The sequence below is a fragment of the Rutilus rutilus genome, assembly GCF_951802725.1.
Source record: "Rutilus rutilus genome assembly, chromosome: 5".
Lineage (NCBI taxonomy): Eukaryota > Metazoa > Chordata > Actinopteri > Cypriniformes > Leuciscidae > Rutilus > Rutilus rutilus.
The window spans coordinates 28,935,985-28,962,164 of NC_140213.1; the positions used below are offsets into that span (position 1 = coordinate 28,935,985).

A 26,180-nucleotide genomic window follows, 5' to 3' on the forward strand; every position below is an offset into this window, starting at 1 on the left:
TACTGAGAATCTTAAAGGGCCGGGTGGTTGAATATGATTTCACTTTTCTAACTTTAGTTAGTGTGTAATGTTGCTGTTTGAGCATATACAGCATCTGCAAAGTTACAATGCTCAAAGTTCAAAGCAAAGGGAGATATTTTCTTTGAAAGAAATAGCTATTTAAGGACTTCAACAAACAGCTGGTATGCCCTACAGGACATTCCTCCTGGGTTAGTGACATCACTAACCCTAAAATTGACATAAACCCGCCCCCTGAACACGATTTATAGATTATCAAGACAGAATATGCTAATCAATGACAAGAAGATAACTACACATAAGCTAAATAAATTCACCAACTAGCCATTCAGAAATGTTTTCTACATGTTGTCACTTCTTCATAAGTCTCTCCATCTTTCTGACTTCGGTTTGAACATAAAAGGCTAAAAGTTGTTGAAATTTTCAGTGCATGTGTGTATGAGGTAAAAGGACACTAGCTGTTGTAGCTCCACCCTCTGCCTGGAGCAGCAGCTCATTTGCATTTAAAGGGACAGACACAAAAATGGTGTGTTTTTGTTAACCCTCAAAAAGTGACAATTTTAACATGCTATATAAAAATATCTGTGCAGGGTATTTTGAGCTAAACCTTCACACACACACTCTGGGGACTTCAAAGACTTATTTTACATCTTGTGAAAAGGTCATTATACCACCCCTTTAAGAATAATTGTAAGTATTTAAACAACTGAATAAATAAATACAAGTAAAATGTTTCATGGATAATTTGTTTGGAAATGTGCTTGTCATGAAAATAACACAACACAATGCAAATCATTTCTAAATATATTTATGCAAAATATAAATTCCTTTTTATTTTCTTTAGATTTTTTGGTGAAATGTTACCTGGACATATTTACATGAGATTTACCCACAAAACATTTTAGGTTCTGTGGTCAGAAGACATACTGCGACAGGGACAGTTTGTGTGCGTTTGTGTTGAGTTTTGAGTGTGTGTGTGTGTGAGGCCTGGTACATTATGAGGACAAAATTATCCCACAGAGATGGCAATTTCTGAAATCCTTGTCCTTGTTGAGACACTTTTTGGTCCCCATGAGGAAAACAGCTAATAAATCGTGTGTGTGTGTGTGTGTTTTGGAGTTGTTATCTCTCACCGTGGTGGGCTCCTGCCCGGCTGGACAGAGTGGACACACACACCGGTCCTCCCACTGACACTTCGCCGCTAATGTCCCCCATAACTCCAGCAGCTACAGAGAGACACAAACGCGAACAATCAGTGTTAAAAACACACAAACAAACCTACCTGTGAGAATCAAACCAGAACTAACTGTTGCAAGAATATGAGTATTACAAAGCAGGTAAAATACAGGATTATGGCGCTTTTCCACTGCATGGTACGGCACGGTTCGGCTCGGTACGGTTCGACTCGGCGCGGAACGGTTCGGCTCGCTTTGCTTTTCCACTGCGTGGTACGACTCGACTCGGTACGGCACGGTTCGGTTCGCTTTAGCTCGGTTGCTTTTCCATTGCAGTTAGTACCGCTTCAAACTGGGAGGGACTGATCGTTATAGTTGCCGCCTCTACTGCCATGACATCATCGTAAACGCGCCACATTTCAAACGCACAACACAGGGGATAGTGCTCTTGATTCTCGGCATGTGGATGTTTTTAAATTAAATTAAATGTTCTTATAATGGTTTACTATATGGAAGGAACATTCTTAACGTGTAATTAAACGTTGCGTTCATATTCTGGGCTGATTTTTTTGTACATAGCATAGCCTACTTTGTTATGATTTTAGTATCATAATGGTAAATAAATGCACGCACAATTATCCGTGAACTTGAATCTTTACAAATAGAGAGTCTAGGCCTAATATACTGTTTTAAACTATAGCCTACTGCCATTAAAAACGCGCATTTAGTTAATGTTATGTTATTTTTTTCCATCTGCCTATGTTGATTATGAAAAGTGAACAGCATGAGTAGAGAGACATGGAGCGAGTCAGACATCATTTTGACCACTTCATTAAGTTTTGTTTTGTAGAAAACCTTTCTTTAAAGTGAATTTCGTTTTGTATAAATTGTATCTTAATTTTAACAATTTTTTCAATAGACAATTGAATCATTGAGGCCCCCGAGCGGTCACTTGCATTGTACGTTAACTGGAGCGCATCACATCCTCAAATACACAAAGCTTGAAATGTCTTTAAACGAAATAATTCAAAACAAAAATAAATAGGCTACTCTCTTATGTAATCCATTATGTGCATTTCTCTCTATAGGCGCGTTTACTACGAATATGGCGATCGTCAACTTCATCTTTGCCATGCACAGACACTGACAGAAAACACTATTTTATAAATAAAAATCAGTGCACGCGTTTTAATAAAATTAAAACGTTTTAACTTAAAACTAATTGTGATCATTAAAATAATTGAATATTAAATATTTTGTGGCCAAGTTTTGCTCATTTATTAATAGTAGGCTATATATATAGGCTATAGGCCTAATTTTATTAAATTGAACAAGCGCAAAATTCAGCATTAAATCAAATATTCAAAAAGACTTAATAATAATGTTATTTCAACATAATATCTCGTTATTTCGACATAATGTGCGTGCAACAAGCAAGATGTGCATTTGTAAATCCGGGGACGCGTGCACATGATTTTTATTTATAAAATAGTGTTTTCTGTCAGTGTCTGGCAAAGATGAAGTTGACGATCGCCATATTCGTAGTAAACGCGCCTATAGAGAGAAATAACATTATTATTAAGTCTTTTTGAATATTTGATTGAATGCTGAATTTTGCGCTTGTTCAATTTAATAAAATTAAAACTTTAATTGTGATCATTAAAATAATTGAATATTAAATATTTTGTGTTCAAGTTTTGCTCATTTATTAATAATAATAATAATAATAATAATAATATTTTATATATATATACACACATATGTGTGTGTGTGCCCTCAGCACATGCATTAAAAATTATCCGGCGCCGCCCCTGACTGCAAGAAACAACAGTTTGCAAGAAACTTTTTAACTGCAAGAAACTACTGCGTTGGCTGTTGTCTACTGGCTATTTAAATCTAGCGGGTTTGTCTCGTGCATGGTCTCGTGTCGCAAATACAATGACACTGGTAGTGACGATTCTGTCTGACCAATCAGTGATCTTCAGTGTTTTCACGTCACATTTTAGTACCGGTACGGTACGCTTGGAACCTCAACAGAGGTGGTACCATTTAAAGCGAGCCGTACCGTACCGTACCATGCAGTGGAAATGCGCCATAAGTGAGCCGTACCGAACCGAGCCGTACCGTACCATGCAGTGGAAAAGCGCCAAAGCGTGCCGTACCGAACCGAGCCGTACCGTACCATGCAGTGGAAAAGCGCCATTAGTAAAGTGTAGTTTGAGGCAAGACAGTACAGGTGAATAGGGTAAATATTAACATATATCACCATACTTACACCAGTTGATTACTCAAAGGACCTACTATATATATGTTTTGTAATACACATGTACATATGCAAATAATCTGATTAAAGGAACACAAATTTGCATACATTTCCAGAACATAAATGTTAACATTAGCCAGATCCATTTTTTTTTTCTTCATATTAGTTAAAGGTTTCTACAGAGATGGTAATCTCTTACTCTATAAATAAGAAAATACAGTCAACAACCAGAAAGAAAAAAAAGTTATATAAATCAGTCGAATGGTACTGTATATGAACAAACCCATCTGCAAAAAACTTCAGAATATAAATAGGAATATATCTGTAAAGTGTGGTGTATGTAAAGTTGCTGAAGTTAAGATTTCTGGTTCAGCGAGAGAAAAAAACTCATGGCTTTTAAAGATATGTATTTGTAAGTTAAATCTACAGATGCAAATAGATATAGTGTAATAAAACAAACACTTAAATGTATATGTAGGATGTTTTCTTTCCACTAGTTTGAAATAGTCCAACATCTCAAAATTGACCAGTGCATGAAAAACACTGGGTTTGCCAGTAGTGAATTGTCTTGTTGTAGTATAGTATAGTGTAGCCATTTATAGTATACTGTAGTACAGAATGGGATGTTCTTTATTGGCTACACTGCAGGTTCTCTGTGCAGTGAAGGAAGGAACATTCAGAGAAGTGTGAGAAGAGACAAAGTGTTCTGAGAGAAACCTCACTTTAATAGTCCTCATTCATCACTGTCAACTTAAGCAGACTGCAGTAATCACACACACACACACACACACACACACACACACACACACACAGCGTCATATTAATGATCATACTTACAATCAGACAGACAGGGGCAGAGCAGTAAAGGTGGTTCTTCATCTTCTTCAAAATATTCTTCTATATTCATGTAATCTGAAAAAAAACACATGACAGGAACTCAATGACACACGCAGCAAACATAGAATCATCAGCGTCAGCAAAAACCACCAAAACCTCACAATGCGGGGACAGGTAAACAGCACTTAGGCTCTCTTGTGATGGACACATAATGGGTTTGTATGCGTACAGAAGTGATCTATAAGCTAAAGCGGGATATAAATAGTCAGCTAAACTAAAGCAGGCCTGTGGTTTGGGGCAGCACTGCTTTTCTTGGCCTATTTTTGGATCAAATATGCTCAGTCAGGCCAGAAACTACTTACTGGATCTACTGGAGCAAAAGAGAAAAAATTATTCTCTGATGAGAAGGTCATGTAGACACACTGAACTATATCATCACTGTTTTTAGATCACTCAAAAAGGCTAAACTCTCATACAAACATCAAGATCTAGACCAGACCATGAAATGCCAGCGGTGGTTCTCAGACCCTCCTCTCCTTAAATGACATTAACTGGAAATCAAATGGAGACTCAAGTCGCTTGCATCTCTGTTTCAAAGGAAAATAACAATAATCTCCCATGTCTTCTCTAGAGTTTAAAAAGAGATCTCAACAAGGTCTCAAAATGTGATCGACACCAAGCTGTTCTCCACATTCATTTCATTTCATTAATTATGTACTGTAAGAAAAATATCTGTTAAAAAACAGAAAAGGCACTGGTTATTTTCTTGCAGGACATTAAGTTTATGGACATTTCATTTACCCCTAAAACACAACACAATGCATAATTCAAAATATGTGTAAAAGATCTGTGAAAAATCAATTCCTTCATATTAACACAGTACATTGAGCCCTGCTTTTTACAAACAGTGCAAAGACATTAAAAACAAGACAAATGTACATGAAAAGCTAAATTGTGCAAGATAAGACATTCTTTTCTACTAATTTGTTGTAAAGAAAAGCAAAAAAAGAACAAAAAAACAATAAGATAAGAATAACTTTATGAAAAATTTAAACAACCATTTAAACATTGCTAAAATCATCTTCATCATCCAGTTCCAAAGCAGATGCAAAAAAGATAAATTAAATAAAAGCACAATTTTTAACACAACCAAACACCTGTGCTGCTTTGATCTCGTTGCCATGACAACAAAAACTGAGTGACAGACACACTTACCCCAGAGTGTCTCTGTGCTCGGTTGCCCTAGTAACAGCTGAGGATGCTCTGCTCACTATGACGACGCCTGCTCACTGTCCCACTGTACCTGTCTGCATAACGCTGTCATTCCTTATACTGCCACTCAAAACCACGGCTCCTCCCACCACCCGGAAGAGGCCCCGCCTCCGTTACATAATCCTCCAATCACATGAGTTTACTGATGACATTGTGGTGGAGAGGTTTTTTTCTAAGTAAATGTTTTCTAAACCCAAGTGAAGAATATAAAACATGAATGAATTAAAACAGAATAACAGAGCTCAGGCAGCACGTGTCCGTCTGCAAGCTTTGACATTTTGGTCCATTCTGGTCTGTGCTGCCACTGATTTTAGCACAAGAATGCTGCAAATGTTCGATACTGATTTATACACTAACGGTGAAAATGATTATGCAAAGAAGACCACATCACTCCTATCAAACAATCAGGTTTTTGGGATAGGGAAAAGGATATTTAACTGAACTGAGCTACATAATAGTACTATTGTCTTTTTAGAGCTATATTACAGCAGAATTTGAATTTGTTTAATATTTGATTAAAGACAGGGTAAGTGATTTGTTCCAGAAACACTTTTTGTTATGCTGGTTGAAAGTCTCTTCACATTCTGATAGCAATCACTAATTTAAGTGGTCTAAATGTATTTTTATATATATATATATATATATATATATATATATATATATACTGTATATCGTCTGTGGAAGGCGTAGGACCATAAAATGTTCGTCCAATCATTCCGCCTATGTATTATAGGCGTTCCTATCAGCCTATGTATTTCCATACCTCTGCGTCACAACAGTCACCTTTTACAGTTCCTCCTGAGCCAAAACAACAAGCCTATGCTGCGTTCACGCCATTAATACTGTAATTTGGAAGAGATGGAAACCTGTGACGTTATACACTGAACAGTTCGTGACTCGAATTTATGAGTTTCAAAGCAACACTATCAACGCCGAAATGAGTCTGCATTTCCAGTAGTGAGCTCTTTACAGTTTAGAGCTCTTTAAGTTGTTTATGTTCATTATTATTGTAATGTTATGTGCTTTGAGACATGAGGTAGTTTAACGCCATCTCTCGTGGCGCTTTTGTTTGCTCCCTGCTGTGCGCTTCATGTGTTTTGAAGGAGGTGTGGCTTTGGAGACGCTCTGAAGGGAGGGTGGGATCTTATGCTTTCAAAGCTCTACGAAAATTGCCTACCCTACCTTTAAGTTTGCATCGTTGATTCTGTTATTTTCCTGTTTATGAAGGAATTATTTTCCTGTGAAGCTGTTCTGGCTGCGTCCGAAATTGCATACTATCTTGAGGTACTTATTTTGAATAAGAAATTACTTCACAACCGCTAAAAAAGTACGTTCTATATAGTGTGAGTGTGTGTAGTATGAATGTAATCTGGACGTACAACATCGCACACACGTACAAAGTGTCCATCGCATGCACACTTCAGAATCTCAAAGTAGTAGGACATCCGGGTACTTTTTGCCTAGTACTGTACTGTAAATTCGGACATACTATATAGTAGGGAAGTATGCAATTTTGGATGCAGCCAATCTGTATTGTATAAAGCACAATATAAATACAAATTACTTGACTAAAATTAGGGTCTGTAAATCCTTATTTTCAGCCGATAAATTCCCTCAAATTCTTTCCAATTAAGTAAAGAAAATATCAATTCAGTGTTGGATCAAAGTAGCTTTTTCAGTGAAGGAAAAGTCAATTGGCATCCGGAATCACCTTATATTGGTTTGGAGAACAACTTGTCACATTCTTGCAAAATAAAAGTAGTCTCATCCACATCCGGTGGGGAAAGCTTAAATCAAGACTAGCTAAACTTATACTTCTAAAAAAAAACTAAAAAACAATGTTTCAAAGTGCAAATGAATGAATGAATGAATGTAACAAACAAATGAGTTTACAATTTTGGAAACAAGCATTCAGTCGCCCTTCTTGATGACAGGGCTTTTTGGGAGAAATGTTCAAAGAATGAATGTACCCCCACCTCTTCCTCCGCCCCGGCCGCCCACCCACAAACCACCACACAGAAATGGCTTTCCTTCACATTTCAAGATCAGCTGCCAGTCGGACGTGCCTCGTGCATGCTTAAATTTAGCTCTTTCATTAAAAAGCAATAAAGTCCCAGCGAACAGTAATTACAGTTCTTGCAGCTCTATCTCCATACTGTCCGGTTCCCCGTTCCGTGGCTTTGGAAGCGCATGAAAAACTGCATAACGTAAATAAAACAACAACAAACATAACACAATCACCTAGAATTATCCATTTTAGGATCTGTCATCTTACAAATTGGAAACGAAGGAGTTGCCCTGGATTGACTTTTGGAAGCGTGGCGTTTTGCAGCTCAAGTCCTGCCAGCATGTCGCGGAATCAACGGAATCAAGCCATAATACAAGACAAAGCGAGAGTCCCGGTATAAGAGTAGGGCTTTATTCTACAGCCAAACCTTTAGACTAGAAACCACAGTCTAGCCATCGCTTGATTGATACATTCTTGGTAAGCTTTCAGAAGTATTGATTCGCTACAACAGAATAAACAGAGACAGGTATCAAATGCAATTCAAAGTACATCATTTTTGCTGACTAATAACCTCAACAACAAAAGGAACACACCACATCTATCTAATCTAATATCACCCAAGATATGAATCAGTAATGATGCTGCTGATCACACTACAGTAGGTCTCGAGAGAAAAGTGGGACAGTTTTGTTTGGCTTAGTAAAAAACTCTTAAGTCTCAGCTGAGCTTTAACTATACAATAATGGTATTGCTCATCTGTAGTTACTATGTTCTTATGCATTTGCTAAGATGTTCTGAGTGGTTTTTAGTGAGTTGCTAGGTTATTTACTAGCCCAAGTCAAACGAGCTCACCTTCAAGTCTAGATGTGGCTTGGGTCCCTCCTTTATTGTAAGTCTATGGGATTTTTTTATTGTTTTATCATCCACCAGGTTAAAATTAGCCTTAGGGCTCGTTCTTGCTTTGAAAAAAAGTTAAACCCCGGTTTTATAACGGTGTGTCATGACTCGTGCGCGAGAAGCTGCAAAAGACGCGGGCGCAACGGTTATACACGTCCATCTAGCGCGTTTACATAGAAAAACATAGGAAAAGTAGTGCATTGGAATGGAAAAACGTGTTCTGTGTGAACGGCCCCTTAGAAATGACTACTCTTTTCAACAAACTGCACAATTTGAGTCTGTAGGATTCATTTTTATACATAGGTAGGGATAGTTTACCCAAAAAAGGACAATTCTGTCATCACTCACCCGCATGTTGGTTCAACCCTGTATTATTTCCTTTCTTTTGCAGAACACAAAAGATGATATCTGAAAAATCCAGGACACCAAGTCAATGGCCAAAAAACACAGAGAAAAATATATTCTTTTGTGTTCAACAGAAGAAAAGTCATAGGCCTACAGGTTTAAAATAACAAGAGGGCGAGTAAATGATGACAATTTTCATTTCTTTTATTAAATATGCCCTTATGTACACCTTTCAAAAGTTTGGGATCTGTAAAAGTTTTAATGTTTTTGAAAGAAGTCCCTTATGGAAAAAACAGTAACATTGTGATTTAAAACAGTAATATAAGCAACTGTTTTCTATTTGATCATATTTTAATATATTCCTGTAATGGGAAAGCTGAATTTTCAGCACTCATTATCACATGATCCTTCAGAAATCTTTCTAATATGCTGATTTGAAACATTTCTTATTATCATTGTTAAAACTATTGTGTTGCTGCTTATTTTTGTGGAAACCGTGATACACGGTTCTATGAGTGGCAAGTTGAAATTTACATTGTACAAAACACTTTCGATTAATTGAATGCTAAGTAATAGTATTACAAAATCTTAGTAGTGTATTAGCAACAGTACTGACACACGCTTTAGGAAACATTTTAGGAAACACAAAAATATAAACATTTATGAAAGAATTCAAAGCCACCTGAGTTTAGCTTGTAACTCCTGTCAGCAAGTTTCGGTGCTGCTGACATGTGCCAAATACAACCACGTGTCACTTCCTGTTCGCGCTCTGAAAGTTCAACACGCTTGTCTTTCTTCAAATACCCACCAGCCTGATGATGCTGACAAATATAGCCTAAGATTTAGATAGCCAGACACCTTCCATTTTCCTATCCTCAATTTCAATCCCTCCCTTTCTCTATTCCTTTAAAATGAACTGACCACCGTTTGCTTTCAGCTGCTAACAGCATGTTATGTTGTACGTCCTGCATGTTTCAAGATACGTGCCAACCACGTGCTGCGGCCAGTAACCACAACAATCCCTCTGTCACCAGGGGTGAGGAACGTTATGCAACAAGAGGGACACCATCACGCCGAATAAAAACCACTTCAGACAATGGGATGAAAAGGGAGTTTCTGCTCATAAAGCTTTTTTGGGCTTCATTTTATGTTGCTTATTAACATCTAGAGCTATGATATACTGAGCAGAGTAAAGCAAGGGATTATGATCCATGTGCATTATTCTACTGTGGTTTTCATGCTGAATCGTGAATCGAATTGATTCACCATTAACACTGAAACTATAAGGGAGCCATTCATTGGTTAATCCTCTGGGAAACTGTAAACACTGTGACGATATCAAAACATCACTGTTAGTTTGAGGATCTCGATCTGCCAACATCGAAAACATTTGGACAGGACTATCTGTTCGTCACACCAACGGAAGACAAAAAATGTGTTCTGGAAACCTGTATGAAAACAGTCATTATTTTTGTCATTTCATTTGGTGATGCTGGTGCCACATAGCGCTATTGCCAAAATGTATTCTTTTGTTTCCCTGTGCAGCAAACATGAAAACAATACAATTAGATTCCCTGCAAACATATAATGTTAAAGCAAAATGTTTTCGAATCTGCAGAATTGGCATCATGGGGCGGAACTGTTTGTCAAAAACCAGTAAGAATGATTTAACATTTACTAATAGTTTTTAAACAGTGTTAAAGAGATTGCAGTGGTAAATGAAGTGTTTTGTTGCTTGTTTGGAACAGGTCTCCTGTTCTTGTTGTGGACCGTTTGCTGTTAAAAGACGAGGTCACTGATGCACAAACATAATTATGGGCCATGTGCATCATTCTACTGTGGTTTCTACTGAGAAAAACAGAGGAAAACCAATTATTCTCTGAGATGAAACATCTGCTTGTTCAAAATAAGGCCCTTGATGTCATACCTAAATAACAGTTGCCAACGATCATTCTGGACAAATACCTACAAAACGGCTATTATCTACTCCCATGCACACGAGATTTTCCTATCCATAACCGCTATAGATAGCATCACGATAGCTGTTTTCACCATTAAATACATGATTGTGTCATAAGTATTAGATTGTGTCTATATTTAGCTTTGTTTGTTGTTTACTCAGTGTTGGGAGAGCTACAATTTATATTTTTGACAATGCAGCTACCCACACTGAAGCAACTTAAGGGCTCAATAACTATAAGAATATGATGGCAAAATTATGCAATGAATGTAAAATGCAGCACAGGGACTCGAACAAATTGATGCACAAGAAAAAAAAAAAGCTTGTTACTGGAAAAGTACAATGCATGTACTTCTACTATCGTTTACTGTAGTAAACACAAGCTGGTGGCAACCGTGTTGATACTGATAATGTAAATCGACACAGTGAGAAAGAACATCATCAGTGTAGGATTGCACTCGTTTGATTGACAGGCTGACATCACTACCTGTAAGGGACTTTGGAACAGATTCATTGTCTATTTGCATATTATCCACAGTGTTCGGGCAGCATTTCACTATCTATAATAGAAAAGACAAGGAAATTGTTTAATATTTCTGTTTCAAGGAAACTTAAACAAGGAAGAAGTAAATCGTAAGATGCTTGATTAGGAAAACACTTCTAACATTGCACACAATAACATATCTGAGATCATTCTGGCAAATAAATATTGATGAAATCCATATGTTAAGTTGCTAAAAACTGAGATTCTTACAGCTTGATCTGAGATCAAGACATATGGTATTACTGTACAAAGCAAACAGACAAACCCTTGTGAAAAAGAAGTAATCTCACTTATTTTTCACAAGGGTTTGGCTGTTTGCATTGTATTGAATGAGCAAACTTGCATATATTAATATTAATGAAATAAAAGTCTACTTAAGTGTACTTAGAGTAAGTTTGTGACTTTTTAACAGTATAAAAGTCTACTTTTGTAACAATAAAATATAATTAGAAAAAACTTTGTAGTAATGTCAAATTAAGTACATTTTAAATAATGTTTTAATAATCTTTTTCTGTGCTTTGAAATGCACTTATTTTGATGTAAAGCACATGTACATGATTTTGACTGTAGCACTGAACTGAACTACAGTAAATTAATGTTTAAAATCATTACAAATGAGTCATTGTTACAAATATTTAAATACATAACATACATTTCAAGAGAAATTACATTGAACTTTATTTTATCATAAATGTTTGTCAGTACATTTGACAGTACAATAGAAGCAATGATGAAATTACATAAACCTATATTTAAGTCTTAAGTAAGTCAAAAAGCTCTCAATTTCAACTAATTGTATTTCATTTTCATTTAATAGCAAATACCATGCAATTAAGTGTCCGAAAACAATACGTTCAGTATAATTTGTTCAAGTACTATTATTTTCCTAATCTTTTTAAAAGATTTTATCTACTCTTTTTAAAAGTGTGCTTAGTTTACTTATCTTTCACAAGGGAACGCCTGCTGGAAAACAAGAAGAAAAAGGAGAAACCTGAAGGGAGACGAGCTTATTTCACCAGTTTTGAAATTAAATAGCAGGGAAACACTTCCTTAATGAAAGTGTGGAACAATTCCTGTTCCGAAAAGAGGAATTCCACCTCATCGGTCCTGTAAAACAGGAATGTTAAATGCACCCATATGCCAGAGAAGAGACAATTCTTATGGAATATATTTACATATTATATTCGTTAACAAAAGAAGCACATATGCAGTGTGTGTCTTATTTAACTCTTCCAATGATGCCAAATGTCTAGAATAAGGAAGGTCACAACCTTTGCCTTAAGATGATCACCCAACTCTGCTGGCTGCGTCTTGTTCTCTGAATCTGTAATTAGCCTCTGCTGCAGGAATGTCACATTACCCACGCTGCCCAGTGCTAATTAATGGATGCCGGCCTTTTCGGAGGGTGCAGGCCAGGGTCATGTGGCCCAGCATCGGATGGAGGGGGTACTTCCATCCACGTGTCCGCCTGTGCCCTATAATGACACCCTGAAAAGGTCCAAATTTGGCCCCGGCACCAAGTGCTATATCATCACATCCTGAATAGCAACACTTTCCCTTTGTGTTGGTATTTGTGGCCACAGCTAGTGTAAAAGCTAACATTCCTGTAGCTCAACATGGTGCGAGTGATGCCAAGATCCTAGGTTTAATTCCCAGTGAACACACATGCTAAAATATACACCTCTTAAACATCACTCACAGTGTGCTAGTTATGACTGATTCATGAATTGTTCTTTTAAAAGTCAAATATTTTTAATGAATGTGTTGGACTGGTTCACCAAACCAGTCAGATACATGCGACCTGGCCGTTCAGACTGAAGTCGCATTTCAAAAGATCGGATACGTATCGGATTTGGACCACATACCCAAGTGGCCTGGGTCGCATTTGAAAAGATCGGATCTGTGTCGTTCAGACTGTAATGAAAAGATCAGATACAGGTCGCATAGGGGCAAAAAAATCGGAATTGGGTCGTTTCAGCCTGCAGTGTGAACTAAATGATTCATTCATGAATCTGACTAAATCGGTAAGAGTTCTTGAGTCAACAACCCCCTGGCCTGACTCATTGAATCTAGAATGATTTGTTCACAAATCAGACTGAATCGCTATGAGCAGATCTCAAATCAACAACCCACTGACTCATTGAACCAAAAATGATTCATTCACAAGTCAGACTGGGTGCTTCTACTCAAATTGATCCGTCCTCGCTTCCTTGTTCCTCCGTCTTCAAGCCTGTGAGCCGGAAACCGATCGTACTCAGCCATCTTGAAGGCCATCTCAATTCTCTAACTGCACCGCGAGGAGGCGAGGAAGCTTCCAGAGGAGTCATGAGCGAGAATAGGGGGTGGAGCTAAGAGGAAATGAGGATACACAAATAAGAAATGAGAAGCACCCACTGAATCGCTCAAGCAGTTCTTAAGCCAACAACTCACTGACTTATTGAGCCAAGAATGATTCATTCACAAATCCGACTGAATAATTCAGAGCAGTGCTGCGCTTAATTCCCCTATTAGACATACACTCGCAAACTTCCCTTAACATATCCCGGGGGAATCTCCGCTTCCATTTTGAAGTGCGTTCAACTTCGTCTAGTGGGGGAGTTAAGTTTATTTGGACAGACCCTCGACCCCTCGATTTTGACTGAGGGAGCTGTACTCAATACACTTCAGGCAGATCCATAGACCACAATGCAACACGATTGTGACATCACAGGTCAGAGGCCACTCTTCCACCAGAACTAGACTCGTGTACGGCCGTTACCAGAAGCCAGTGATTATAGTTTATAAATGTATAAATATGGATATTTTTCTTACAAAATGGCATCGCTTCACTTCAGAAGGTCTTTATTAACCCCCTGGAGCTGTATGGATTACTTTTATGATGGATGGATGCACTTTTTTGGGCTTCAAAATCTATTCACTCCCATTATAAGGCCTGGAAGAGCCAGGATATTTTTTTTGATATAACTCCGATTGTGTTTGGCACACCTAGGATGGCTTGAGGGTGAGCAAATGATGGGATCATTTTCATTTTTGGGTGAACTAGCCTAACCTTTTAATTTACCCCCACCCCACACACATCTATTGTATGATATTGGATGTATTTTGACATTTAACTGCATAATACTTATAGCTACCTTAAGCTTACTGGTTTTTTTCTTTTACACAGTTACACCCCCGGTTTCACAGACAATGCTTAAGCTTAGTCCCAGACTAAAACTCATGTTTGAGCTATTTTAACTGAAAGCAACTTGCACTGGAATATCTTAAAATATGTCAGTGCCATTGTTTTGTCTCAAGATGCACAGCAGTAATATTTTCTTTTCTTTTTCTAAGGCACACTTATTGAACTAAGGCCTAAACCTGGCTTAATCTAAGCCCTGTCTGTGAAACCGGGCCATAGTTTCTTGTATTGTAATTTTTGTGTAATTTTCTCCAACAGCCCAATCTTATACAGGCCTATAGAATGGTGTGTAAAACAAATTCATGAGAAAAAAACTGTAAATAATGAATCAGCTCCATAGCGGATTGCCAGTTATCAAGGGCTTAGGCTAGGCGTTCCATTTAAACCTATTTCAAGAATTCCGCAAGTAGTGGGCACTCGTAAGCAATGAAGTACATTCCAGTGAACGAGACGGAGGGAAGTTAGCGAGGGAAGGCCATGAAAAAAACTGACTTAGACACAACCCACTAGGCTAACTCACTGAACCAAGAATGCTTTGTTCACAAACCTGACTGAATCACTTATCGAGCAGTTCTTGAATCAAAAACTCACCGGCTCATTGAACCAAGATTTATTCATTCACAAGTCAAACTGAACTGCTCAAAGGGTTTCTTGAGTCAACAACTCACTGAAGCAAAAATGTTCAAAAACCTTTTCAGCCAAGAGATGCAAATGAATTTTGAGTACTCTTTAAGGTAAATGCAAATTATATATAGATTCTGAATGAATTTATGTAATTTATGAGCGACATCAAACTGAAGTGGTAAACATGATATTACCAAAAACACTCTTATTGATACAATTAAAAACATAATAAATGGTAATATGTACCTACACAAGAGTTTTGGAACGCTTTAGAGCCTGTAAAAGCCATTAAAGAACATTAATTTTACCATTAATTAAATTAAATGTCTCCTGTACGTAACATAGGGATTATTCTCTTCAATGTTTACTCATATTACTCAATGTATCACAGTAGTAGTGCTCGCAAAGTTAGCAGAACCCACGGGGACACAGTAAATCCCTGCTGATCTGAGGTTCAGAGCGGTCGGTGCGCCAGCAGCGCCCAAACCACATAGAGGTCAACGCGGACACGCCAGCCAACGCAGGTAGATGTCTGCACGCCAGGGAGGGAAAAGTATACAGTCGATTTGGTTCGTTTCTGGTGAAACGATCCACCAACAAAAATAATGAAGCTTTAATTAAGCCATTGATTCCTGCATCCAGCCATGGAGGGTTTGGGTTCTTCCCAGACGTTTGCTTCATAATTTCAGAGGAGCGTGCCCAATGTCAAAGCTGCCAACCAAACTCCCACTTCAAAACTCTGAATTGGTGCTGTCGTTCCAGTACGGGTCAAGAAAGGAGCATAGGCAATTACAGATAACAGTCCTAGCAAGGTTCTTGTTTGGACTGCAGAGTCACACTAGCAGAATCAGGATGGTCAAATGAACTCTATCAAAGCAAAAGTATGCAAGCATGGGAAAAATGCACGGACAGCTATGCAAACACATGAACATAAGTCTCGTTAATCTGGAAACATTCTGGCACTGAATCACAGTTACATTTGTCAAATTTATCTCACATCCCCGATTCCGATTTTTTTTCTTCGTTTTTAAAGCAAATTTAATGTTTATTTGCTCTATTAAGGAAAACTGCCATTAAATAAAATCAACCCCCGGTTTCACAGACAAGGCTTAAGCCTAGTCCCAGGCTAGCTGTTTGAGCTGTTTAAACTGAACGCAACTTGCACTGGCATATCTAAAAACATGTCAGTGCCATTGTTTTGTCAAAATATCTACCCAGATATGCATAAACGAAAGTCTTACAAGTTTGGAATGACATGAGTGTAGGCTAATTAATGACAAAATTTTCATTTTTGGTTGAACTAAACCTTTAAGGCTGAAATCTAAGATCAGATGTGCCAAATATATTACAATGTCAGAGTGGGTCCGTTTGGCCTGTCCCATTAAAACCCCGGCTGTATTAGAGCCATGCATTTAATCACACTTGCATTTGTGTGCCTCATAAAGCAGGTAATGCTGAACACGGCAATGCTAGAGCATTTAGTTCAAACGTGAGAATAAAATGTCCGTAAGAGTGCTTGAGGAAAAAAGATGTAGAACTACAAAGAGATTTCAATTACATCCAGGCTCTGTGCCAATGCTGCGATTCACTTTAATATTCATGGAGGGTTTACAAAAGATGTTAATTATAACGACAAGGGTGGCGCCTTGTAACTTAAACGTTTTTTTTTTAAATGGGATTTTTTGGGATATATCCAACATGTTCTGACACATGAGTTGTGCAATGTTTTATAACCCAGCATTTTTGTTTATAGTGCAGACTATAAATTATGCATGCAGCACAAACATGTGTTTCCAGCTGGTATAAACCGCAGCTGGTGCAGTGTGTGCCAAAGTCTGCTGCCAGAAGAGGTGTGTGTGTGTGTGTGTGTGTGTAGCTGCCCAGTGGGCGACACGTTATGATGAGATGTATTTAAACATGCTTGCCGCTTTGTTTCAGTTAACCAAGTTCACTAGAAAAGAGCTGAACAATTTGTGATCCCTGAATGATTTAAACAGCTGAAGTGGATGACACTATCACAGGAGGTAAATTATGGCAATACATTATTTTGTTATGCTTCGTTTCATAAAACAAATAAACGCTGTTCCTCTTTCTACTCTCATACATCAGATTCTATGGACATTGTATCAGGTATGAGATGTTTAAAGACCACCATAAATACTGAAGGTAAGTTCACAACATACAGTAAAACACAATGTTCCTGGGCTGCAATGTCAATGTCGTTTTGGTGCATAATATTAAATTGCTTTCATTTGTTCTCAAACTATAGTTTATGCATTTGCAATTATAATCACATATAAATACGTTCACATAATGAATTTTATTACAAATATTAATTATAATATTTAACAGATCAGTACTTACAACAATACCTTACCATGGTAACTAGTTCGACCAAAATACCTGGTGACTACAGTACAGCTAATGCTAGTGCTGCTGCTGTAAAACCACAATAAATGATCAGATCTGGTAAGTATTATAAAGCTTAATGTTAGAATATTTGTTGATGTTAGGCTACTGATGAAAGTTATTATTACCAAGTCTTAGCGTTGAAGACATTTTAAAATCATATTTAGCGCGTCTGACAATGAGTAATTCAGATAATAATACAAAGTAATAACCCGTTTGAAGCACTTTTACAGTTAACAGTTAATATTTAAATAGAAAGACACTGTTTTGCAGCCCTTGAAGTGAACGAGCGCAGTAAGAGCATCACGAAACACTAGCAAACTGAACACAACACATTCTATTGTCTTCACTGCGGAACGAGATAGCAGCAAAACTTGTCATATCTTAAACTCCAAAAACACCGACATACTGTAGCACAGCTCAGTACAGTAGCAGTATATCACTCATCTGAGTATAAAGTAGGCTAACGTATACAATACAGGACACACAACCGAATTCATAAGTTAGCCTTCTAAAAATACCCCGGCAAAAATGCCGCATCCGCACTGCAACTGTCCCCATCCGTTAATAAACTATTATACGCACAATGAATAAAGTTTGTATCTTACCTGTTTTACTGAATTCATAAGTGTCCTATAATCATCATATGCCGAATGTGTAATCTATAATTACACAAAGAGAGAGAGAGAGAGACAGAACCGCAGAGATGAGAAGAGGGATCCAACATTTGAACCAAGTGACGGAGAAGAACGGAGAGAAACACGTCACACACTGTCTGTGTGTAATATGATCTGCACCTCCCTCTCCCTCCCTCTCTCTCTCTCTCTCTACTCAGATAGACCTACATACTGTATACGAATGTATTTTGAACAAAGTTCAATTAATTTACAGTGGCCATTTCATTAGAATATCGAACCATGTATCGAATGTTGATAATGAAAACATTTGTGACAAAAAGCAAACATATATATCTCCTTATATTTCATCTAAATATTGTCTACATAAACTCTGCTCTTTTGGTTTTGCATGTTTCTGTGTCTCCAGCAATGTGTTATGTGCTCATGGAATGCACTCGTGCTGCAGGGCAATTTAATAGAATCTCACATTATTAGTTTGTCATTCCAGATAAGTCCCTCTGTACAATGAACCATAAGAAGAAGAAGAAAAACAAGCAAATCTAGCATTGGAAATTTTGTTTACGATAAATTTTATTTAGCAATCTGAATCAAATGTAGAAGCAGCGACCCAATCATGCCACCAAAATGTTATGTGAGCAGCCATCCAATGAAGTGGATATTAATAACCCTTAAATGCAAGAATGTTTCACCAATCATTATTACGTCTTTAGAGACCCGGACCTATAATGGATCTCTACCTGTCGCAATAGGCCTCATATAAATCTCCTGATATTAGAGTAGGCCTACAGAAGAATAAAATAAAGCCCATTTTGATACCTTTTGGAGCTTGGAAGGGTTCAGTTTGAGCAGATGTTTTATACCATCATCACTGTTCTCATAAGAGCTCATTTCCCAGTATACATTCAGCATCTGGCTCATATTAGCGATCTCAAACATATTCTCAAAACTATCATTTTCAACATCTTCAAAATCAGTATTTTGATCGCTGACAGCTTCTTCACCAGATCCACCATCAAGTGACAGTGAGACTAGATTGCGTTGCTCTGCAGTAAATCGCTGAGCCATTTCAAGTTTTGCAGCTTATACTTCCTATTCTTTTGTTTTTTGCCTAAGTATGAGTGAAATTTCATTTCATCATTGTGTAACAGACATAGCCACCTTGTGGAAAAAAACGTGAATTACACTTATTCAGTCATCAAAGATTCAATTATTTTTGTGCAGAATTTTTTTTTACTTGCAGTGTTACACACCTCGGGTCATTAGTGACCCTATTCAATTTTTTACAAAAAAATAATGGGAAAACAGGCTTTTTTTTTTTTTTTTACAAATAATATATTCTTTTTTCTTGTTATATAGTTAATAATTAATTGATTGAGTAATGCCTAGAAGGTTGATGTCTAACTTTAAAAAATGAATGAGGAGGAGGGTAGAGGGCCACTGAAGACCTGAGGTATGCATTTACGATTTTAACACTAATGTATGGAATGAATGTAAGTACATAAGCACACCTTCCTTTAAAGTGTAACTGCACATTTGATTAAATTGACACAACATTTGTAATTAGCTTTCAGGTTCAAACACCATAACCAGTTAAAACAAACAGCAAAAGTATGTTATATTTGATATTTTTCAGCTTCTATTCAATAATAATCAAACATAACTGGTAACACTTTATATCGATGGTCCACTTTAGACACTCTATAAGTAACTTTGCAACAACATGTCAACTCATTAAAGTATTAGACTACCTGCGTAATACTAACACTCTTTTGATGGTCCCACAACAGACATTTTACAGACTCACTTTGCATGTCAGCTTATTCTATTAACCCTATAACTTAACAGTCTACTAATGCTCTAATAAGAGTTAGTTGACATGTATTTGCAAGGTTACTTATGGTTAGTAGTAGAATGTCTAAAGCAAACTATCGAAATGTAAAAAGTGTAACTGTAATTCTTAACTACTTCAAATGCAAAACACAGTTCAGATTTTTCAAAAGAACGGCCTGTTTAATTGAATAAACAAGATGGCAAAGACAGTGAATCCATTCAGTACAATAACCCAACTGGATAAAAGCATCAGTTTTTGTGTGTGTGTGTGCGCATGTTTTCATTATCTTACACAGTCCCATAATTGTCTATACGGCCCTAACTGTGGTGTTCCTCCTCGCTGGTAAATAAAGTGCATGATTGTTCAACTCTTTTGTGTGCATATAGTTTAATTGATGCTTCTGTAGAAACCTTAAAAATGCTCTAAATCTTTAATTAAATGTTTCTTCACTGTTACTCTGTAACCTGAGAGAGAGAGGGGGGGAGGGAGAGAGAAAGTTAATGTAGTCTGCATCGTTCTTTGGTTTCTTATACGCCAACTGCACTGAATTGTGCGTCAGAATAAAACCAGATCTCTCACACAAACCATGAACTGCATTATCAGGCACTGAATGTTCATTGCGTGACATTATAAAGCTTTCTTTGTTCTCTCGCACAACTAGTTCGCAGTGAGATGACGTGAATTGGTCTTGTGTATTTCATTCAGTTGGTGTCAATGTTGGACAGTCATTCAGAACACTGTGCTGATGACACACCAGCAACACAAGCGCTGATTTAGTAAGATTTAAATTAATACTTTTATTCAGCACGGCTCGATTAAATTGATCAAAAGTGACACTAAAGACATTTATAATGTGACAACAGATTTCTGATTCAAATAAACTGTTCTTTTGAACTTTCTATTTCTCAAAGAATTCAAAAAAAAAAAAAAAAATCAGAAATATGAAGCAGCACAATTGTTTTCAAAATTGATATTAATAATAAGTGTTTCTTGAGCAACAAATCAGCATGATTTCTGAAGGATCATGTGTTACTGAAGACTGGAGTAATGAATAATAATGAGCTATAAAAATATATTGTAATAATTATTTCACAGTATTACTGTTTTTAACAGTAGTGTATATAAAAATATTAAAAGCATGAAATGTCCTTACCCTCCTTAAAATGATGATTTAGGCCTATCTCTCCTCAGAGAGATCTCTCCACTCCTCCTTCTAGGCTTATCCAACAATTAAAAATCATACAATGTCATTTTCGGTTGAATTCACAATAAGTGATGATTTACACTTGAATCATATTTTACACTTACTACTCACTGCTTTTATTAATCACATAAGGAAATGATTAACAAAAGCAATGAGTGTGAATCATAACCTAATGTTCAATGGATTTGTCCTACATTTTTGCGAGCAATCCTGTAACTGTATAATTTTACCCCACGTACAAATCTAATATTTCATAAAATGATGACACCCAGGAAACAAAAGTTACCCAAGTTATCCTAAGAAAAGTAGTCGATGAATCGAACAGATGTGAGATGGACAGGATGAACATTTTAGTATTATTATTTAATATAGGCTACTTTTTTTTTTTTTTTTTTTGGTTCACACATCTCATCTTTTGGCACAGAAGATATTCTTCTCATTTCATCTCATTAAAAACCTGACCTTTTCAAAAGAGTGTTTTGTTTCCTTTCCCAAGAAGGTGCCATGCAGTTCACAATCATTGAAGACTTCCTGACGTTGACTCATATGAGTCTGATGACAGGGATCATGTGTGAGCATGTTTGTAAATGAGTTAACCGAAGCCTCGAGATTCTGGCATCAGTGAAATGTTTAATTACAAAGAAACCCACAGTGACATCATAGGACAACGGTGTAAAAAAAAAAAGAAGCATGACAACTGTTACAAGAACCGGCTTTTCCTTTCTTCTTTTAAAATACTGTAATAGTTTTAATTTAAATGAGACGGCACATGCCAAATGAGGAAAAGAAATAGACAAAAATACTTATAAAAATATGCCATTAGATTCATATGAACAATCGTGGACCGTGAGAGCACTATGTACAGAGAAAGGCAATATATACAATAAACACTGATGACGTCTTTAACTCGAAAGGGCTGAGAGGGTCACTTACAACAGTAAGACTCGACGATCATCACTGATTGATTTAGATATTTGATTAAAACTTTAAAATGCAGACTCAGTTTATGAAAATATGATTCTCTGAGGATCTTCGTGACGATTTCTACCTGCGAGCGTTCATACCTTACCCAGATCAATCAATAAAACAAACTAGTGAAATGTTCCCATGCGCGATGCAGTCTGGGAAAAGTCTGACTTCACATCCTTCGGGTCATTCGGCACATTTTGGATGCGGGTGAGCGAGTATTTGGGTGTGTTTGTGACTGACTCTGTTCTTTCCAGGCAAAGTAAGGCAGCTGAAATTGCTCATTTAACAGGAAGTGGACCCACCTGATGGCGGGCAGCGCAGGCAGAGCGGTTTAGCAGTTAATCGTCTCTTATAAGCGGCCACATGCAGTTGAAGGGCTGTAACCCGTCTGACTTCATTCTACGTGTCATAATCTACACACATGCACACTCATAAAACAAGCACAGAGTTTATCTATCGACTCGTCAAATCAAGGCTGTCTTTAGCAACAACACAATTCCCTTTCCTGAATTACCATGATGATGAAAACGACCACTGGAATTACAAAGCTGTCAATGGAGCCGGTCAAGAACATGGCCATTTTATAATTCAAACTATATTCAAATAAACTATGTTTTTACATCAGTCACATTTCCCCCAAATTCTAATTATGTATTTTTTTTTTTTAATTCATACCATAGTATTTGTTGTACTAAATTGAATTTGAAATAATTGCCTTAAAAATAATGCAAATGATTTACAGTAAAGTGAATGAGATTATTTTTGTTTTGTTTTTATTTAAAACGTTTGGGGGGAAATGTGATTAATTGTGACTTAAATAACACAATGCAAAAAGAAAATCTGAAATGGTCCTGAAGATGGGCTTCATTTTCTTTATGCAGAATTATTATTTTATTTCTTTTTGATTTTAGGGTGAAATATGACCTGGATGTTTTGTCACTCAAATAAGGTTTCCAAATTTTTTTATCAATCTCTCTCACAAACTCACTGACCCAACTTGAGTTGAGCGTCAAAATCTTTCAGTAGAGAAAATGCCAGACTACCTTATTTATAAATTAAGTGCTATAAAAAAAGACTCAACTAAAAATGAAAAAACATAAATACTGTACAAAAGGATTTTATGTCACAATACCTATAAATGGAATGTCATTGCTGCTCTTTTACATAATATAGTGAAGGTCTTATTTTTTTATACATAAGAATGATTTTATAACCAAAAGAATAAAGTGATAATGTGTAATATCTCTGACTGTGAGTTTGTTGATTATTGGAGTAGTAAAGTGTGTGTGTGTGTGTGTGTGTGTGTGTGTGTATGTGTGTGTGTGGTATAGCAGTTTGTAGGTACTCTAGCCTTATATTGCACATTGGTTACGTAAGATTAACTCTCATCTCGTTCCGATGAGAGGTTTAACAAAAACATCTTCATTCTCGATTCAAATCACAGTCTGTTGAGACCAGTAGTTGACCATAAAAGTGTGCGGGCTGTCCTCTAACAAAGTGAAGGATGAAAAAACTCGTCTTTCCCCTCGGTATGTCCATCCACACATTACCCACAATCCTTCCTGCCTCGTGCGATGCGTTCAAACCCGCTCTCTATCCAACAACCGAACAATTCTGTCTATTCCTTTTTTACTTCACCTGTTCCTCTCTGATCATCTTCTCTGCTATGGTTTTAACAATCACTTTTTCTTCTCTGTCCGCTTTTAAAGCTGCGTCTAAAGTTTCAACACAACATTCAAAAGCGCTCACAGGAAACACCACATGGCAAGCGAGATCAAAATTTCACACCAAGAAACAAAATGACACGTAACACAACGTAACGGAAAACAAACACCCCATTTGTTGACGTGTTACACGCTTGTACACAATGCATCAGAGGACAGGAAGGGGCGGGGTTTCGGGGGGAAGTGCGTGGGCCAGTCCAGCGGCTTGGTTTGTGGGGGGGGGGGGGGGGGGGGGGCTTCCATTACACGCGCCACAGCAGTAAGTGGTTGGTGCTGTCGTCCCGCCCCACCGTCTCGCTGCTATTGGTCAGTCTAAAGTCTTCATAGCCGTCGCCGCCGCTGATGACCAGCAGGTTGGATTTGACGGGCAGGAGGATGGAAGCGCGCCGTAGGGCTGAGTCTCGTCTCTGCAGGCCTCCGCTGCTGCTCTCAGAGTTCACTGTAAGAAAAGTCAATAAAACACACATATTCACATATAACATCCATCTTGGATGCATCAGTTTACAAGTACTAGTCAAACCAGGCAAGTTTAAAACACTCAAAACTCAATGGTTGATTGACAGGTAAGTATGCGGTCCTTTTTTGTTGTGCGGGATGCATTAAGACCCATAAGCGTTTATACTACAAATGTGATGGTTTGAGTGACGTTTTTTATCTCTGACCAGTTGAGATGGATGTGAATAGCAGGTGTAATTAGGTTCATGATTATCGCAGTCTACATGTTAAAAATTAAAAGTGGGAACGGTCAACACTGCAACTGTAGAAAAAGAAAGCTCTGCGTTTCAATAAATCAAGCAAATTGTCATAACCTGTGTTTTAGCTAGTTTGTTATTTGAGCGAAATAAAATAAAATAAAATAAAATAAAATAAAATAAATTAAAATTTAATTTAATACGACAATTTTGCAGGGCCGTAATTGCGTGTTTTATGAATACCATGACATTCTTAAAATGTAAAAAAAAAAATATATAATAATAATAATAATAATAATAATAATTATAATTATATATATATATATATATATATACATATATATATATATATATATATATATATATATATATATATATATATATATATATATATATACACACACTCACCTAAAGGATTATTAGGAACACCTGTTCAATTTCTCATTAATGCAATTATCTAATCAACCAATCACATGGCAGTTGCTTCAATGCATTTAGGGATGTGGTCCTGGTCAAGACAATCTCCTGAACTCCAAACTGAATGTCAGAATGGGAAAGAAAGGTGATTTAAGCAATTCTGAGCGTGGCATGGTTGTTGGTGCCAGACGGGCCGGTCTGAGTATTTCACAATCTGCTCAGTTACTGGGATTTTCACGCACAACCATTTCTAGGGTTTACAAAGAATGGTGTGAAAAGGGAAAAACATCCAGTATGCGGCAGTCCTGTGGGCGAAAATGCCTTGTTGATGCTAGAGGTCAGAGGAGAATGGGCCGACTGATTCAAGCTGATAGAAGAGCAACTTTGACTGAAATAACCACTCGTTACAACCGAGGTATGCAGCAAAGCATTTGTGAAGCCACAACACGCACAACCTTGAGGCGGATGGGCTACAACAGCAGAAGACCCCACCGGGTACCACTCATCTCCACTACAAATAGGAAAAAGAGGCTACAATTTGCACGAGCTCACCAAAATTGGACAGTTTAAGACTGGAAAAATGTTGCCTGGTCTGATGAGTCTCGATTTCTGTTGAGACATTCAGATGGTAGAGTCAGAATTTGGCGTAAACAGAATGAGAACATGGATCCATCATGCCTTGTTACCACTGTGCAGGCTGGTGGTGGTGGTGTAATGGTGTGGGGGATGTTTTCTTGGCACACTTTAGGCCCCTTAGTGCCAATTGGGCATCGTTTAAATGCCACGGCCTACCTGAGCATTGTTTCTGACCATGTCCATCCCTTTATGACCACCATGTACCCATCCTCTGATGGCTACTTCCAGCAGGATAATGCACCATGTCACAAAGCTTGAATCATTTCAAATTGGTTTCTTGAACATGACAATGAGTTCACTGTACTAAAATGGCCCCCACAGTCACCAGATCTCAACCCAATAGAGCATCTTTGGGATGTGGTGGAACGGGAGCTTCGTGCCCTGGATGTGCATCCCACAAATCTCCATCAACTGCAAGATGCTATCCTATCAATATGGGCCAACATTTCTAAAGAATGCTTTCAGCACCTTGTTGAATCAATGCCATGTAGAATTAAGGCAGTTCTGAAGGCGAAAGGGGGTCAAACACAGTATTA

At 37.4% G+C, this 26,180-nt stretch overlaps 2 protein-coding genes across 3 annotated transcripts in view; both read right to left on the minus strand.

The window, feature by feature from the left end:
• relt (RELT TNF receptor) overlaps positions 1-18,275 on the minus strand; it is a 36,900-nt gene extending 18,625 nt beyond the window's left edge. Inside the window, exons 1-3 of the mRNA XM_084409419.1 lie at positions 18,142-18,275; positions 4,294-4,368; positions 1,152-1,244 (exon numbers count right to left, since the gene is read on the minus strand). Coding sequence (XP_084265545.1) covers positions 1,152-1,244; positions 4,294-4,335 — 135 coding nt within the window. The 5' untranslated portion in view covers positions 4,336-4,368; positions 18,142-18,275. The remainder of the gene's footprint in view (positions 1-1,151; positions 1,245-4,293; positions 4,369-18,141) is intronic.
• Positions 18,276-19,967: 1,692 nt separating this feature from the next.
• The window catches only part of arhgef17 (Rho guanine nucleotide exchange factor (GEF) 17), a 95,710-nt gene continuing 89,497 nt past the window's right edge, over positions 19,968-26,180 (minus strand). For both annotated transcript variants that reach the window (XM_084408827.1, XM_084408826.1), the window contains exon 21: positions 19,968-24,338. In XM_084408827.1, coding sequence (XP_084264953.1) covers positions 24,142-24,338 — 197 coding nt within the window. In that variant the 3' untranslated portion in view covers positions 19,968-24,141. The remainder of the gene's footprint in view (positions 24,339-26,180) is intronic.